Source organism: Sphaeramia orbicularis, chromosome 13 (genome assembly GCF_902148855.1).
Source record: "Sphaeramia orbicularis chromosome 13, fSphaOr1.1, whole genome shotgun sequence".
Classification (NCBI taxonomy): domain Eukaryota; kingdom Metazoa; phylum Chordata; class Actinopteri; order Kurtiformes; family Apogonidae; genus Sphaeramia; species Sphaeramia orbicularis.
The window spans coordinates 21145473-21164014 of record NC_043969.1 but is presented as its reverse complement, the minus strand read 5'-3'; the positions used below and the strand labels follow the sequence as shown (position 1 = coordinate 21164014).

Here is an 18542-nt window from a genome sequence, read left to right as displayed (position 1 = left end):
CCGCCGCGACACTTTAGTATTGCTGAGGGAGAAAACACAATACAAATAGCAGCCACAAGCCATGTTATGATGCTGCTGTGGCTGATTAATTGCTTTAATTTACTTTTCCAGCTGCATCACATAGACAGCCCAAATGCTTAATCATTCCCTTAACAAAAAAAACACGCCAATTCTTAATGAGAGCTCTGGATAACTTTTATATTAAACACAAATGTACCGTCTCACTCCTCGAAGCTTCTCATACACCTAAGAAGCACAACTGTCAGGTATTGATGATCGATTAAAAGCCGTGATGCGTCCACAGGGACCGTCTGCTCCAGCATCTAAAAGCTGCCTTTGTGGCTCTTCCTGCTGTTTGAGGGGAATTGTTGGCCCCAAAGGGAACCAAAGTGCCGCCTGCTTGTTTGTTTACTCGGGTAGAAGTGCCCACAGGCCTCAGTGGAGAGGGAAAGGCTTTTTCCTTGTCCTGTGACCTCATATCTGTATCAGTCACTCAGGCTGACAATGTGCAGGGCATGCAAAAAAAAAAAACAGTCTGTGATGGCACAGTTCAGATGACTGACAATGGCAAGAGCTTCAGGTCACACTAATGTCAAGCTTGGGTTTTAGTTACGAGTTCAGCTTAATTTGTTGTGTTATTTGCAGGATGGTGTTGTTTTTTAACCCTCCAAATGCATACACTTAAAGATCCCCAATGCCTTTTTGGCAACTTCGGGGGCGTCAAACTCATTTTAGTTCAGCCTAATTTAATCTCAAGTCGGCCGGACCAGTAAATAATAACAGTGGAAAAAAATACAATTACCATATGAAAAATATTTGCATTAACAAAGTTTCCTTAAAAATTTGAATAACATGAACAACCTGAAGAAGTGGGTGTGATGCTGAATCTGCGTACTTTGACAACAAATAAACAATACAAGCAAAAACATACTGTCTAATATAAAGGAATGAAAAAATCCTAAGGAAACTCATGATGTGAAAACTTGTTGAAGGGGATATAAACATCAGTAATTACATCGTAAAATTTGACAAAAATTATGTGTGAGCCATTCAGCTAAATATAAGATCTACATAATCTTATCTTCTAACACCAGTCTGTTGTATATTATGTCAGGACGATCAGACAAAATTGATGTATTTGTAGTAATTCTGTTTTGTTGAAGTGCTTGGATGCTTGTATAATTCTGACAAGTGGATGAATAAATAAATTCAGTCCTCAACCTCATCTGCCTCTGCTTCCAGTGTGCAGATACAACAACAACAACAACAACCACTATGCCAAAATGATGTAACAAGGCAACAGAATTCCCATTTTAATTCAACATGAAATAAATCAGTGTGTTACAGTCACATGTCTTGTAGGTTTGGGACACTGGTGGTTTGTCTTTGTGATGCTTTGTTGTGACAGAGTGAGAGAGGTCAGTGAGGCTGAAATGCAGGACAAACAGCAATTGGTTACTCAACCACAGAAATAAATCATAGGATAAAAATGTCTCGTATTATCAGGTGATGTACATTTACAGTGGAGAGGGAGATGGTGGTGAACTCCATTAAGGGAAATGTGTGTTTCTGGAGCTGACCCAGGAGCTAAGGTTATCTCAGTACTTGCATTTTACATGATTCAGTCTACTTAAAGTACATCCTATATTATAAAAGGGAAGCAGACTCTGTCTGTGTGTCTCAGCCATCACACAAAATCCAGAAAGAGCTGACCACTGCAGTTTGGCATACTTTTGTATTTTTGGTCAAGGAAGAGACTAGCAAAAACAGCAAGTTGATAGGACCAATATTTTGGGAGATAATAGTAATTTTGGGATACAATGGCCTTCCAATGGCCAGTCATGTTGCTATGCCCAGAATCATAGAATCATCATTGAAGTGGGTTACCTAGCAACAGATAAACAATAGGGCCATATTGCCATGGTGTCAAATTTCATGTGCAGAAACAGACATGCCAAGTGAGAGGTTATTCAACTGAAAATGCCAATGGAATTTACCAAAAAAAGTAAAGGAATGAACTGTATCAGAGGTTCAAGAGCCCACAGTTCCCCACGGCTCAATGCCCTAGTGTTGTATAATTGTACTTGTAATGAACTCTTCTGATACCGAATCACACAGGTACATTCCTCTAAACAATAATCAGCTCTCATTGTATCAGAGTTGCTCATTTTCTGTTGGATGCTGCTTGTGCTGAAAAGACAAACACAGACAATGCTGCTGCAGCCGCCAGGAGACCTGCTGAAAGGCAGCCCAGCTCAGGACTGCAGAGGCTATAAATAGCTCAGCCTGTCTTTTTCCACAAGCACCACCCACCACATTACCCATGTGACAGAACAGCAGCACACAGCAAAACAACACAGCACCGCTGCATACTGTAGCACATTAAATCAGATCAGAGGTAACCTTCTCACCGCTGAGTGTGAATATGACCTGAAAACTAAGTTACTGAGAGAGATGTGAGAAACAAAAAGTGTTGGGTGAGGAATTATAATGCCCTAATGCAGTTTTAAGGGTTTCAGTGAGGCTGCATTAGTCTAGTCATTGTCCTAATGTGTGAGTGAGAAACTACAAGTATAAGAAAATATAGCTCAACTCCTGGTAAGGGAAGCCAATGAGAATAAAGACCATATAATAAAGGAACCATGTATATATATCTTTCATTTGAGGTTCTCATATCAAATTCTCTGTTCATGTGGACTGCAGGAAGTCAGTTTCCAGGAAATGTTTTTCTGGAGTGAAGAAAGAGATCCGAGAAGCAGAGAAGAATTACTTTGAAATGAGACATTATTTACCTCAAATTCAAGAAAATGACCTCATTGTTTTTGTGAATCGGTCAAACATGGTCATCTACATTTCACTGGCCTACAAGTAAAAACAGAGAAACTTGGTTGGCTGTACTTTCTGAGATACAGTCTTGGGTCAAAATGTGAGATTCTGTGAATTAATGAGAGAATGGGTTTTACTCAAAGGAATGTTTGTCTCAGATCTACAGAGCAGTCTCAAAACACTGTCTGCACACAACAATACATTCACTCTAAGAGTGGAAGATTTATAAATAAATAAATGTAGATAAAACCAATATGTGTAATAATCGTATACTTTGAAAACATCAGCAAACCAGCCCTTTTGTCATTTGTTTTCCAACTCATCTTATTAAAGTACGTAAGACTTAACACATTTAATCTCCAGTGTTATCTGTTGTCTAAATATGCATTCCAGAGCAGGCCTCGGTCTGAGGAGGTTCACTAATCCGTCAGGTCATTAGTTAGTGTTAATTGTGTTCAGTTGAGAACCACTTCTTCAAAGCGGTGACATCTGATTCTCCTCATCTCACATGTCACTAACAGTTTAATGATCCCCCTGCCTCTGTCAGGAACGGTTCCGCTGTCTGTTACTGTTACTCAAATACTTTAAACTTCCTGTTTTTACTAAACAACACAAGGATTACTACTGTTGTGGTCTGGACTTCTGCAGGTTTTATGGTCCCTCTGAACAGGTAACAGGCCACACCTGTCTGGACCCAGCAGCAGGTGTGTCTGTTCATCTGTTGGGGGGGATTAACTCCTGTAGAACACCTGTACAGATGAGGAATTATTTAAATCTGTCAACCAATATGTGTGATATTTCAAAGCATTTGCTCTTCACTGCACTGTTTTGTTCTCATTCATCTATTTATTTTCTGCCACAATTGAAGTTTGTTGAATTACAGACATAAGAAATAAGACTCTTAACCAAAGATGTGGTTGATCCTGGAGCATGCTTTTCCCCAGATTAAGGATTTCTGTAATCTCAGCACAGTGGTTTCAGATTACACTGATTCATTTACTCACAGGCATCGCCTCTGATTCCATCTCCATGTGGGGGATGTTTATTGTTGTAACACATTCACACAGCATGGGAAGCAGGTAGTCTGGAGCAGCAACAGATCCTCTTTTTTGTTTGCTTATTTCAACATATATTAATTTCAGTTGAATGCCAACAAAGCACTTAAAATTGCACAGGTCAATGCTTTTACTGGAAAAGACCTGTTCCCAAAAATCAATCAATGAGGTGCATTAGGCTTTAGCTCTGCTCTCTGATGTAGACCTGAGGTTATTTCTCCTTTCAAAGAAGCTTGTTTTCTATCCAGGGTCCCTACAGGTTTCTACAAGTTATATTTAAGACTTTTTAATGCCTTTTTAAGAATACTTAAAACATAATTTAATACCCATTTAGCAAGAATTTAGGAAAATGTATGGCATTTATTTACTCCAACGCCTTGATTCCCATCATTCCAAGTCACTTCTCAACAGGGGCTGCAAGGTTAGCAATAATTGGTTCACAATTTCAATATAAATTGCCAGGTTGAAATGGGTGGAACTGAGTACAGTAACTTTACTTTCTTTGTAGCTTTGACATTTAACAGACACATATAAACATAATACAGCAAATAACTTTATGGCAGCATAACTTAAGACATACCATATCAAATTTAATACTTTTTTAAGGTATTAAATAAAGATTTGTAAATTCAAGATTTTTAGGGGAACCCTGTCTTCCACACACAATCAGCCTGTTGTGCTTGAATCTCAGCTACCACTAATCAAATCAACACAGGTTAAGCCTTTCTAAAAGCAGAAATGCAATTTATTAATTTTCTTAGAAATGCTAGAGGTTAACTACGTTGTATTGTAGAGTAAGAGGATTTAATAGAATAAAAAATGGAACATGTTATCATTCACAGAGACTGTTATGCAATTTCCAACTTATCCAAGAATAAAACCCATGGTGAGAGGTCAAGTGTTTTTATTTGCTCAAAATAACTCATTTCATCCTCTGACACTAAACACATTTTGGTGATTTGCTGCTTTATTTCAGTTCCACATCAGACCAGAGGAAAAAATAAAACCACGTTCACACCTGGGTCTGTATTAACGTGTTGAAATATTTATTTCAAAAACTGAAAAAATAAAAACAAACCCACCAACATAGTTTTAGTATATCATACAAAGACATATTTCAATGTTGCTATGTGAGTATTTGTTTTCTCTGACTACAGTGTGAGGCAGTTTGAAAGGCTGGCTGAGCTGGTACGACTACAGACACAGACCCAAGAGAAAAAAATAGAGACACAGAGAGGTTAATAAAGAATATTCGGGCAAAAATACAACCAAACATCACTCAAGGTGCATTCAATTTATCTCTCAAGACACTTAAAATACCTTCAAGAGTGGACCCATCCATCTTTTATGGCATTTTTTAAATTTCGTATTATAACTAGTTTGATGAAATCCACTCCCATTGTGCCCAGGTATGGAAGAAGACAGAACACAGCTAAAATCATTATTAAATACAAGACCTGGACCCAACAGTACTGCAAATAATACTTGCTGTTTTTTTAACCTGGTTGGAGCAGCAGATGGACGCTGTCTGCCAATAATTACTAAAAGGCTACTTAAAATTCTATTTATTTTTTCTCTAGTGAGCTGCTCTGCTTTCTCAGCCATCTGCTGCTCCAAAAGGTTTAAAACTGATTTTTAAGAATTATTGGCAAATACTATTTGACCAGTGTCTGTTAAATAACCAGTGTCAGAACTTTTTAGAGATACACAGCTGAAGCAGCGCGTCAAAACTAAGTATGTTAAGACACAGAGACTCGTCATCACCATCTTCACCAGACAGAGACGATTATGTATTGGGTTCAGAATGAATGCCTTCTTATCTCATCAAAATACACCTCTGCATGGTCGGCCTCCCCTGAGGAGTCAACTACAACCAAACCCACTCTGTTTATTCATCTGCCAAGTAGGAAAATCTGTTAAATAATGAAGCCTTACAAGAAATTGATGACTTGTGTTAGTTATGGTTGGCTTTCATTTGTACCATTTTGTATCCCTAATTCAATTCAACTGAATCCTGCAAGAATGGATACCATTGACAACTTTTAGATATAAGCAAAAGATTATTCCTGACAATAGAATGATTATTTTTAAATATACACAGCTACTTGGTCTTGAGGAAGCTATTGAAGACACTCCAGTATGTGTTCCGCATATGCAGAGTCCATTGTGGTCCTGTTTTGTGTTTACGAAACTGCAGGGTGCTTTAAGACAGGACAGGATCATGTGATTAATAAGTCTTTGCCGTTTACTGAAGAATAGAGTGTCCAATGGCATGACATATAAACTGAGGGTGATTAGAAAATATTAAAAACACGTTCAGGATTTACCCAGTTTTGTCTGACTGCGCGGTCAACAGTTCCGTATTGCCATGCTCTGTGCAGCACGTCGTCCTGCTGTCGTCTCCAGGAGCTAAACGACACTTTCTTTCTGCCAGGAGACGACACCATCAGCAGTTCATTATGAGACCGGTTCCCAGCTCCACAGCCAAAGCTGCTGCTGCTTTAGTGACAGATTTGTTTCAGTGCTGCTTGTCCACCGAGTCATCTATTTTAAAAAGGTTTCTAAAAAAAATACACAAGACGGGTCCTCAGCATTATTAGTTAAATGATTCTGTTACTGGAACTGCTGTTGCTAAGAAGCAAACCTTTTATTACTGCACACAAAAAAGTAGCACACCCCCATGTGTTGTAGCTTTTTCTATAGAAAAAAAAGGAGGTTTGCTTCTATTAACTCCGGCTGTTCATAACTTAAAAATTAAACTGATAAATGACAGAAAACAAATGTGCTTATTGTTTGGGCGACACTTCTCTACTCCTCAGACCTTCCCATAATGCAACGCCACCTCTGACCTCTTTACGATGTAGCATGAGGTAGTTGGCAGTCTCAGAACTCACAGGGAAGAAGAGTATTTTGGAAAAGACTGTGTGCTACTTTCCTGTTCTCAGACTACTCTGCAACTCCATTGCAGGAAACAGTTTGAGTTTTCATGCAAACGTCTATTAAAAAAACATAATAATAAAGGGGGAAAAAAACGGTGTCTCGAGTTAACAGTCAAAGTCGTTACAACGGTAAGTAGGAAGTGAAAGGCAGAAAGTCCAGTGAACCAGTTTGTGAAGTGGTGTGGACTTAATAGGTGATAACTCACAGTGAGAAAAGAATAGGAAGAAACTCGGGTCAATGTGGTGAAAGGACACGAAACTGCACCGACAAGTAAAGAGCAGCTCTGACTCACAAAAACAAAACACTTCTTTTAGTAGTAGAGCATGCATGCCATCTATGTCACACAGAGACACGATTCTGGGGCGAGGAGGTTTGGCAGACAGTCACTGATCTCCCCTCTGCTGCTGAGAGTTTGGCCCTTGTGCAGTGCATCCTGGGATGTCTTGAGTAGAACTTGTGCTTGAAGTCTCTCGCCTGAGACTCGATGGATATTGAAAAGGGAACGAAAGCACGACAGATACTTGGTGGAACAGGTCGACCTCAGCGTGTCTGCAGCCTCTCAGTGTCACAGTCCTGGGGGAGGGGCAGGTGGGGTGTGTGTGAAGAGGGGCTGTAGTTTTTATTCTCCTTTTTAAACCCAACACACTTCCCTATTTGTTTGTCCCTTCGGTGCGCCCCCGCCCCCCCCCCATTGCCGAGCCCTTGGTGCTGCACTTACGGAAGTTTCTGGACACGGGTGGAGAAGCAGGTTTAGAAAAGAAGCACCTTTTCATTTGGCTTAGATAACAAACAAACAAAAGAATAGAAGAAAACAAGGGAGAAAAAGAGACTGTGTGTATAAATAGAAATAGGCAGACAGAAGCCAGTCTTCAGGTACATGAGAAAGACGACAGGAGAGCCAGATCTCAACCTGTTCCTGCAAAAAAGAAAGAAAAACACACATCTGAGTCCATTTTGTTTTCTTTGATATGATATAGCTGAGGTTTATAGTTTATACCAGGGCCGTCAAACATTTAGCCCACCAAGGGGTCCAATTTGGCTGGTAGGAATTTGTGAGATGCAAAATTTACACAAAAGATATTAACACTCAAGGGTGTCAAACTCATTTTAGCTGAGCGGTCACATACAGTCCGATGTCATCTTAAGCATGTCAGACCATTTAAAATACTACCATAATAACCTATAAAAAATGGCAACTCCAATTTTTTCTATTGTGGTGTAAATAAGTACAAATTACATGAAAATGTTTACATTTACAAACTGTCCCGTCACAAAAAAATATGAATAACCTGAAATGTTTTAAGAAAAGTGCAATTTCAACAATATTTTTACTATTGAATTTTTTGCTACTGTAACAATCATAACTGTACAATAAAATGTATGTAATATATTACAACACAGTTATGTAACCCCAACCCTGATGCACCTCATACTCCAACCAAAATATGTAAACTCAAACATTCAAAACAAAAACATGAAATACAATAAATTAAAAAAATATCCTTAGTTTCAGTGAGAAGTTGTTTGTGTACATCTTTTTTCAATATAAAATGAGACAGGTGGCCACACTGTGTAGAATTTGGCTGCATTGCCTCTTGTGGTATATCTTATTTTCTTAATGCCAGATAGTTCATAAGGTCTTTAATCCAGAGGTTGAATGTTGGAGGATTTCATTTCATTTCATTTCTTAAATGTTTTGTACATTTGTAGATCCACTGTGATCTGTACATTATAATGTACAGACTTAATATTGTTAAAATTGCACTTATTCATATTTTTTCAATGGATAGTTTGCAGATGTAAACATTTTCATAATGTAACTTTACTTACAATCTACCACATAGAGAAAAGTTTGGAGTTGACATTATTTTAGGTTATTATCTTATTATTTTACCCATTTGAGATCATATTGGGCTGTATATGACCCCTGAACTAAAATGAGTTCACCGCCCCTGGTTCATACATCAGCTGTCCTCACCCTCCTCTTCCTCGCCCCAGCCCTCTGCTACCCCAGCCAGCTCGTAATGCTTCTTCCTCAGCTCGCCCAGACGTTCTCGCTCCTTCTGTAGACGTGTCTCCAGCTCCAAAACTAGGACCTAAGCAAACGCAGACACATGCACTTGTTATGTCACTGTAGCCTTTTTTCTGCCTCTTGGAAACTGTATCACAACAAATATTTCCAACTGTTTCATCTTCTCAGAATGCTCTTTTTTAGATGTCACAAGAGACTGCTTTTGAATTCCAATTAATCTTTCTCAACGCAAAAACTAAGTCCGTGCTAAATTAAGTTAGACACAGCAGAGGTAAATATAATCGAGTTGGTTATTCAATTTTGCCCAGTTTCTGTGGAGTCTGGGGAGGTTTTCAAAACCCCACAGAGAAATCCTTATTGACACAGGTTTAAGTTTGGCTGAAAATACACGACAAAATCTTTAAATAGAAGCTCTTTCTTTATAACAATGGACCATGTGTGAGAGCTGGTCCAGACCTTTCTGTTTTTCTTTCAGTGTGGGGGAACAGAGGTCACCACAGATGTGTTCAATGCCAAAACTCACATGTGAGTCAAAACTCAGCTTCTCAATGCACATTCAACACCTTAACACATTACGTAGTTTACTACTCATAATTTAGATTTTTTTTTCAGCTTTAATGACCACAAAGTCAAATATTTGTCTGAAATCCTTTCTTGAACTAAATAACATCAACATCTTCATCTAAATACAGAGGTGTCTTATTGATTAATAGCAGATGCTGATGACATTGGAAGCCTTGCAATGGAAATATTGAAACTGAAGCCTGGATATACACGGTATAATATGAGTTAAAGTCAGTAAAAACTGGACCTTATGTTTCTCCTAATAGGACATTCTTGACTATGAGGCTTCTTTAAGTGGATATTTAGTGGCACTCTATCTCATTTGTTCTTGTTTTTCTGTTTATTGGTGAAATCAGACAGAGATTTATCTTCAGAATACTTTACTAGATAATATAAGATAGTTTGAATTGCCATTTGTACATTCAGTTACATAGGAATTATTATGCAGAGGTATCTTAGAGTACAAGTATAAAAGATTAAAAGATACAATTAGAATAAAAGTCATAAGATAAAAGTAGTATGAAAGTATACTGCTAAATAACTAATGTATCTGTTCTACTCTGCTGCTTACCTGTGCATCCATCTCTTGTCGTTTAATCTGAGTTAAAGTCATGCTGGAGAAGTCCATTGTATCTGGCAAAGAAAATTCACAGGAAAATAAGAACTGTGAAAACTCCCCAGTAACAGGACGCAACAAGCAAATGGTAATTCTTTTACACCTTTGAATGTGACCTATGTAAGTGTCCCACCTGTTTCTTCTATCTGGGACTTTCCAGACTTGGTTGAGGCCACCACAGCTGCAGTGGCCTGGGTGACACCCCGGGACGCATGCTGCAGACGGTGCAGTTTAGCGCTGTCTTTGTCCGCCTTCACCTAAAGAAGTAGAGCAGGATATGGTCACATCAACAACAACCGCACTACCCCCTACTCTATATGAGGATTCCTCCATCATGCATCATGTCATGCATCTGTTATGTTTATTTACAACTTTCCTGTATGAAACTAAGCAACTCCTTCTATTCCAAGGGTGTGAAACTCATTTTAGTTCAGAGGCCACATACAGCCCAATATGATCTCAAGCCAGTGGAAAATAATAACATAATAACCTATGAATAATGTGAACTCCAACTTCTCTGTTTTGGAGTGAAAAAGCAAAATCACATAATGAAAACACTTACATCTTCAAATATCATTTAAAAAAATATGAATAACCTGAACAGTCTGAAATTTCTTAAGGAAAATTAAGTGCAATTTTAATAATATCATGCTTCAGCTTATCATTTACACATGTACATTACAACTTACAGATCTACAAATACACACAACATTTAGTAACAGGCATAATATTGTTAAAACTGCACTTACTTCTTTACTTCTTTAGACATCTTGGGTTAGCCACATTTTTTCAGGTTTTTCACATTTTTTGTGAAAGGATAGTTTGTAAATGTGAACATTTTCATGCAGTTTTACTTTTTTTTTTTTTTTTTTTTTACACTAAACCATTTGCAGTTGTCATTATTTATAGGTTATTATGATAGTATTTTTCTGGTTCAACTCACTTGAGATGGAATTAGGTTGTCTATGGCCCCTGAACTACAATGATTTTGACACCTTTGACTGTTAATATCATTGAGTATAATTTTTGCAGTTCATAAATTCATCCCATGGGCTGGATTGGAGGAATATGTTTAAAACCCCTGCCCTATTAACATGAATAATACACCTGTATGGGTAAAACAGGCTGAAGATAAACCCCATGTGTGAGGTGAAACCACACATCTAGTGCTTACCTTGGAGGCAGCCACCAGCTGTGCCGTGCTGGCAGCTATTTCATGTGAACACACCATCAGTTCCTCAAACTTCCCTTTGCCCTGCACCACCAGATCAGCAGCATCCCTAGAACAACAAAAGATAGAATAAACTCAGGGATTTCTGGAGCACCACTCAGACCAACGATTCACAAAGAGGCTGGTAGAGTCCTACTGGTGGTCTGCAACATCCTGTAAACCTGCCAGTTCACACCAAAGCAACTTGATGAAACAGTTTTGGAGCTAGTTATAATTTGTAATGCCTTGTGATGTGAAGGAGAATATCGATAGTGAGTTACTTGCTCTAACTGTATGCAAAAACGTCACATTTGAGAGGCTGTGAATACCTGGGCAGGGGCATATGCAAATTTATGCTGTGAAATTCAAACACAAGGTCTTCCCTCTTGTGTTGGTTTCTCCTGTTTATTCCTGTCTATGGGTGGGAAACACAGAGACGATGATATCATGATGACTCTGCAGTACTTGATACATTGCAAGACACTCATCTACGATAATCACAATGTTTGTGTAACTGAAGAAGGAAAAAATACACCAAATAAGGCAAAAATGCAGGATGCATCATGTTGCCATTTTCACAGAACTTGACAACTGAGATGAAATGAGATGAGACCAGCCACGGGTGACTCAACAAGCATCAGTCGGCTTAAGCTGAGCTGAGACGGACTGATTTATAGCACTGATAGCGCTTTTCCCCAGTAATGTACTAAAACTGATTTGTATCTCTGTGAATGTTTGTGCTTCTGTGAAGATTAAATATATGTTGCTGTGAATGTTTACGACAGATAATACAGGGAGAAACTCATGATTTATGGTTTGGTTTGTTATTATTTCTTCCATCCAAGTGATGGTAATCGCTCTACTTAAGGTAACGACAACCACTAATTAATAGTGACATTTATTTGTCATTCAGAGAAGCTGCAGATAGTAAACTTTCCCACTGTTCTATGCAGTCCTATAGTCTGTTGTTGGTAGGAGACTCTCGAGGGAGGACTGGTACTTACACCATGACCGTGGCTCCCCATCCCACTGCTTTGGAGGCTGAGATCAGGCCCTCAGTCCAGCGGGAGTTCTTGGCATAAAATTCCTTCATGGAGGCTGCCCCCTGGTGGACAAAAATTGAAATTAAAAATAGATGTTTAATGACATACTTAAAAAGGGTTAAGATGAGTGTTACTAAGATCTGTGCAATTTAATGTCATTTATAGCCCTGTTTGCATGTATCTAGTACAACCTCAGAACTCCCAGTGATTTAGAAATGACGCTCACGTCTATGTTTTGTGTGTCTCATTTAGTAAAGTCTTAAAAGAAATGAGTTTTACTTGAATTTATGAACATTAACCCTCTGGATATGATGTTTTCTATTTGACCACCATTCATGATTTCACTCATGAAAGACTGGTACCTCTTTCAGTGGATGGTTCTCCATGTTGTGTTGTGACACGAGTTTCCTACATTTACATGCAAAATGCTTTTAAAACTTTGCAACATTTCCAATTAGCAGCCTATCCTTGACAATTCTCATTTTAAATACAGGCAGAATAAATAAAAATACAACAGACTGATTGATGTTGATTCACAGTTCACTACTATAGCCACAAGATCTCTGTGTTTGGGGAAATAATATTGGCAATTAATGGCAAAATTTTAACCTAAAATATTATGGATGTACAGCATTAAGACTGCACATGAGTTTTACAAATATATAAGGACCTCAGGTAGAACTATTCCTGTACATATAGGATTTCAGTCTATACAGTGCAGTAAATATATTCTGAGTTTTGCTCAGTGTTGACAATTAAAGTGACACAATGTTGACAATTAAAGTGACACTGGTTCTACTGCTGTTGTGTTGCATCACTAGCAATTTGTAATAGCACCAACACAACATCATGTATACACAGCTGCATGTTTTGGTAGAAAACAGAAATACAAACTTTTTCAAACTTATGCAACAATCCATATATCCATAAAATATTCTTTGTTTTTTTACTATGGTGAAACTAGATTCCAGGATATCTGAAGGTTTGAGGGAAGCTAAATAAATGGAATTAATTTGAAGAAATATTTCAAGGCATCTTTACTCAAATTAAAACTTTACATTCACAAAATTAACAGTATATCTGACCTCATAGTTATTCATTTGAAACAGTCTTAATCATGTTTCAATCCAGTTTATGTTTTATTTCAATTTGTCCATGACTGATGTTTCTGCTGCTGATGTTTAAGTTGTTAAAGGTCACACCTGAACCCCTCCACCCATGAATGACTGGTGGAGCCCCCACTCACTCTGATCTCTGTTATGCTAAAATGCTAAACACTAATTACACAATTGATGAATTCATTACAAAAGATTTCCAAAGCAAATATAGCAATATGTCCATGCTGTGATCTATGTTTGCAAATGTTACTTGAATTGAAGAGATTACGCTGACAATCCAATTTTTTTTTTTTTTTTTTTTTTTGAGAAATCCATGAACAGGCAAACACCATTCAAACACATTAAAAAAACACCAGCATATCTCACCCTGCCACTCTCCACAATATCCCTTTGAAGATCTTTGGAAGACAGGATGAGTTCCTTGATCGCCTGCATCAGTTCTGTGCAGGATGCCAAGATCCTGCAGGGGGCAACAGAGAAAAGGAAGAAAAACTGCTCATGCACATCTTTTTCAGGAAGAACGATCCCACAAAGCTGATTTAGTTCTGTGGGAAACAAATTGCTCTTGTCTATATTATTTTAACAAAAACAAACTTTTATCAGACTGAAATCACAACTTTTCCCTTTTGGCAACACTTGCTGCAAGTCATGTTGATGTACAACTGATGCACTTCTGACTGAAACCTTCAGGAGCTGCTGTACTTTATTCATTTTTACAATTATCTCTTAAGTGGCGCAGAAAATATTTTTTTCCTTTTTTCCCCACATTAATAATTAAGTCAGTATGAGAGATGGGAGAAAAAGAAGAGCAGGAGGTCCACGTTTAATTAATGGAATCTGCACAAAGAGGTATATTTCATATTCTGGATGAATAATGCATCATTATCTCTTTGTTTTCAGAACTTAAAAATGATAAGACGCTAATTAGCGAAATTGAGGACATTGTGGGTTGTGTTTAGCGTGAGAAACAGACTTTTGCTCGCAAATTTGCAGAGATTATTTGTTTTAGTATCACAGGATGAAAAACAGAAGGAGGTTTAATTCTAAATAGTAAAGGGTTTGGACTAATGTAAAGCAAATGTGTATTTCTGTTGTGGGTGTCAGAATGTGGAATTCTTTGGCAATGGACGAGAAGAGCTGTACAAATATTTTTCAGTTTAAGAGGTTGTATAAGGAGAGAATAGAGAAGATTTCTCAAAACAGGTAATGAAATAGTTTTACTTATGGATTTTGGATTTGTTTATTTTCATTGACTGTCGAGTAAGCAGTTTTTTTACTGTAAAGCTGTAATGGCAACTTATTTGATGTAAGCAGATATTTTAAGAAAGGGGCAGGTATTGTAAGTTTTCTTCATCCTACTCCTTTCCAGTCATTTAAATTGGAATAAATAAATAAATGAAAATGAAAATCTAACTAATAAAAAACATGCACACTGAATAGCGATCTAAGATAAAAGCAGGTGCACTGAAAAATCTAAAACGGAACATGAATTTATGTGGCTTTGGATGGTTTAGTTCAGATTTATGTCACACACTGATGGTCAAGCTATGAGTTAAGCATCTGACCAAAAGTGGGGAAAAGAAAAAAATACAACAAGCATTTACATTTTAAGTACCCTAATACGGGAGCTACACTGGTGTAGTGGTTTTCCTCTTGTTCTACTTGTACTAATTAAAAAAAACCCACAACATAGACTTTACATGACACTAATACTGACTTGACCATTGCATCCCTAATGTGTCATGTGACCTTTGTTTTGGTTTGTAGAAAAAATATTCTCATTCTCCTTTCACGTTCAGTGCCGTAGCTTGTATCGCTAACATCTTGTGGTCATCTATTTTAGAAAAGAAGCTTTAGGCTTTGTTGGCTGGGTGTATTTATAATTGATATGCATATTAGTTTCTCAGTTACCACAATTTTTAATCCACTTTCATTTCTCTTTCACCATCAGTATGGTCTGATATTTATTTTCAGTCTTTCCAAGATAAAGTTTCTTTTTAATCTTAGCCTCGGTGTTGTGTGGAGTAAATAAACACAGACAGAGCCAAAGCCCTCTGGCTCTTAAGTGCATCCTTAATCCAGTTTTACCTCTCATTGACCTCCATCTTGATTCCCGTATCAACTGCTCGAGACTTGTTGAGCATTTCCTGTTGGAATACAGAGGCACAAAGGAAAAAAAAAAAAAAAACACACTTTGAAGTTAACACGATTGTGGAGTGAAACAGCGGTGAAGGCTTTCACACACAGATCCACAGTCACACAGTAAGTACTTGTAAATACACAGCTGTCCGTATCTAACACACACACATACTTATGTACCTCTATCCTGGCAGCAGCTGATTCCACCGCAGCGGAAGTCGCAGCCATTTCCTGCTCCACAAGATCTCCCAGCTCCCCCTGCTGCAGCTCCAAACCTCGAGGACGCAGTTTCTAAACCAGGACCACAGTGAGACACACAGGGAGTATGTAAACACTTAGTTTCTTGTAATTTCTGCTTTATTTATAGCGATGGTAGAGAGAGGAAAGGCATTAGAGAGAGGGGACGACATGCACAAAAATTTCCCAGACTGCATCTGAACCCAGGCCAAATGTACTCAAATAAGGCATCAGCCCCATTAGCCTGGACAGTTTATAAAATGGATCACTTTTGGGTCTGTTCACCATCAGTGAGTTTGTGCTCAACACAAAACACTGTTTGACTCTGAACAGTAGTGAGTGACTTTACTGACTGATACACATTGTCCCTCATTAACATCAATGTCTAATTGGTGATTTGTGTTGGTATTTGTGGTTGTTGGATGATGTATTCCCATTACTGCAAACACAGAGGCTGGTCAGATCACCAGAGCTGGAACCAGAAGGATGAGTATCGTTTATTTATTCCACTACTGTCTGTATTAGTCACTACATTCCCTTCATACATCACTGACAGAAGAATGGGAGGACATACCTCAGATCAAAATCATATGCTTCTGTCTGTCCATGAGGAGGAATCTGGTTGTTATTGATGTTAATGGGTTCCACACATTAGAAATTGACCTTAGACAAGGAGTGTCAAACTCATTTTAGTTCAGGGGCCACATACAGCATAATTTAATATCAAGTGGGGCAGCTCAGTAAAATAATAGTATAATAATCTATAAATAATGATAAGTCCAAATTTTTGTGCAAAAAGTTAAATTCAGTATTGAAAATGTTTACATTTATAAACTATCCTTACACAAAAAAATGTGAATAACCTGAAAAACCTGAAACTTCTTAAGAAAATTAAGTGAAATGTTAACAATATTACGCCTCAATTTATCATTTCTACAAGTGCATTACAGATCAAAGTAGATCTACAAAGGCACAAAACATTTAGTAACAGCCATAATATTAATGTAACTGTGGCGTTTGAAGTTTGGAACTAAAATGAGTTTGACTCCGTTGACTGGTAATATCTTCAGTATAATTTTGGTGTTTTGCAAATTCATCCCACAGCCCTAATTTAGAACCTTTGGCAGGCCGGCTTGTGCGCGGGTCACATGTTTGACTCCACTGGTTTAGACATTTGTTAGAATTCTGCAAACTTTTTCTGGTGGAATTAGTGGAATAAAATGTGTTTATGAGACTGCTTTTCTGACACAATGCATACACACTTATTATTTCCAAGCTTTCTATCTAATGCCTATCCAAAGAAAATTGCTACTTTGTCAAATTCTGTTAGTATTTGTGGATACTTAACCTTAAGGATTTTAACACAGTTTATATGACTATACAGCAGCACTTGCAATGAAGGGCCTGCATAACTCTGATAACACTGGGGTCCAGTTTGAGTTGAAACACAAATGCTGCACCAACCTCTGCAGTGGCCAGGATCGCCTCCAGTGTTGCCTTCAGCTTGGAGTTGTCTGCTGATGCCAGGCCGTCCTGCTGCTTCATCTGACCCAGCAGAGCCACAGCGTCCGCCCCACATGTCTTCACACTCTCTGACAAGGCTGTCACAAACAACAAGGTCACAGCATGTATGAGGTACTGCCAAAATAAGTGACAATTAAGTAACAAACACACATGGGTAAAAAGGGATATTATTTAAATTCAAGTTTCCCTGGTAGACATACTCCATTTTAAAGTGTCTAACTTCCTCTGTCCTGTCACACACCATTTCTATTATATATTAAAAAAATCATGTGTCATTTGTAAACAGTAATGTGGAGCAGTGCCACTAGTAGCTGCAGCTGCATTATTAATTATACTAAAATCCCTTCGGGCAAAGTGTCACCCGACAGCTGAAACAGCCATTCTAATGGCAGGAGGAGAAAACAAAAACTATAGCGACACCAGCCATAGGCCTGTTTTTTTTTTTTGTTTTTTTGTTTTTTTTTTACAGTCGATTTAAACACATAGGTCAACCAGATAATTTGAATCAAGTAGTCAATGCAGTAGTATAGATGACACAAGGGTCAAATAAAATGCTTTCCATTGATTCTCGGGGTCATAGTATCACTGCTGCTTTAGTTCGACCCAGTTTGACGTACACGTCTGTTTTTTTGTTGTCATATACAATCCTACAGGTCAGAGCTCCATTATATTTAGGTATGTTCAGAACTGCCCAGGGAATTATAATCTCTTAAAATCACATTTGCAAACATGACTACTGTACGAAGTCAGTAATTTCATTTTAATGGTGCACGTATTGGCTAAAAAAATCCTTTTCAAACACAGAGTAAACACTGCAGCAGGACTTCCAGATACACTGATAGCAGGTACACACATTTTGGCTTGTTTCAGCAGGAGAAGCACATGTGTTAGTGATTAGATTATCCATGGCTCTGATCCATTCAGAAAGCCAAACAAAGGCCCCAAAACTGATGCGTCTAAATGGAATGCAGACACTGTTATAATTAAGTCAATCACCTGTGTTTTAACCCTTCACAGGTTAAAGTGTCTTCTCTGAAAAAGGTCTGTTATGGCAACATGACATTATTTTAATAAAATCATAACAAACTGTATATTTCAGGCCATTGCAGATGATAGTCATACACATGTAATGTCTCTTAATGACTTTTTAAGAGGCGTAAACGGCTGACAGACACGCCGCGACACGCAGGCGTCTGAGCACATATTACACACTGACTCACCCACAGATAAAAAACAAA

The 18542-nt window shown here is 38.0% G+C and overlaps 1 protein-coding gene across 3 annotated transcripts in view; it reads right to left on the bottom strand.

The window, feature by feature from the left end:
• Positions 1-4904: 4904 nt before the first annotated feature.
• hip1 (huntingtin interacting protein 1) overlaps positions 4905-18542 on the bottom strand; it is a 71424-nt gene continuing 57786 nt past the window's right edge. For all 3 annotated transcript variants that reach the window (XM_030151908.1, XM_030151909.1, XM_030151910.1), the window contains 10 exons: positions 17245-17381; positions 15724-15834; positions 15493-15551; positions 13771-13864; positions 12248-12348; positions 11208-11313; positions 10167-10290; positions 9989-10050; positions 8800-8917; positions 4905-7737 (listed from right to left, as the gene is read on the bottom strand). In XM_030151908.1, the coding sequence (XP_030007768.1) occupies positions 7727-7737; positions 8800-8917; positions 9989-10050; positions 10167-10290; positions 11208-11313; positions 12248-12348; positions 13771-13864; positions 15493-15551; positions 15724-15834; positions 17245-17381 (923 nt within the window). In that variant the 3' untranslated portion in view covers positions 4905-7726. The remainder of the gene's footprint in view (positions 7738-8799; positions 8918-9988; positions 10051-10166; positions 10291-11207; positions 11314-12247; positions 12349-13770; positions 13865-15492; positions 15552-15723; positions 15835-17244; positions 17382-18542) is intronic.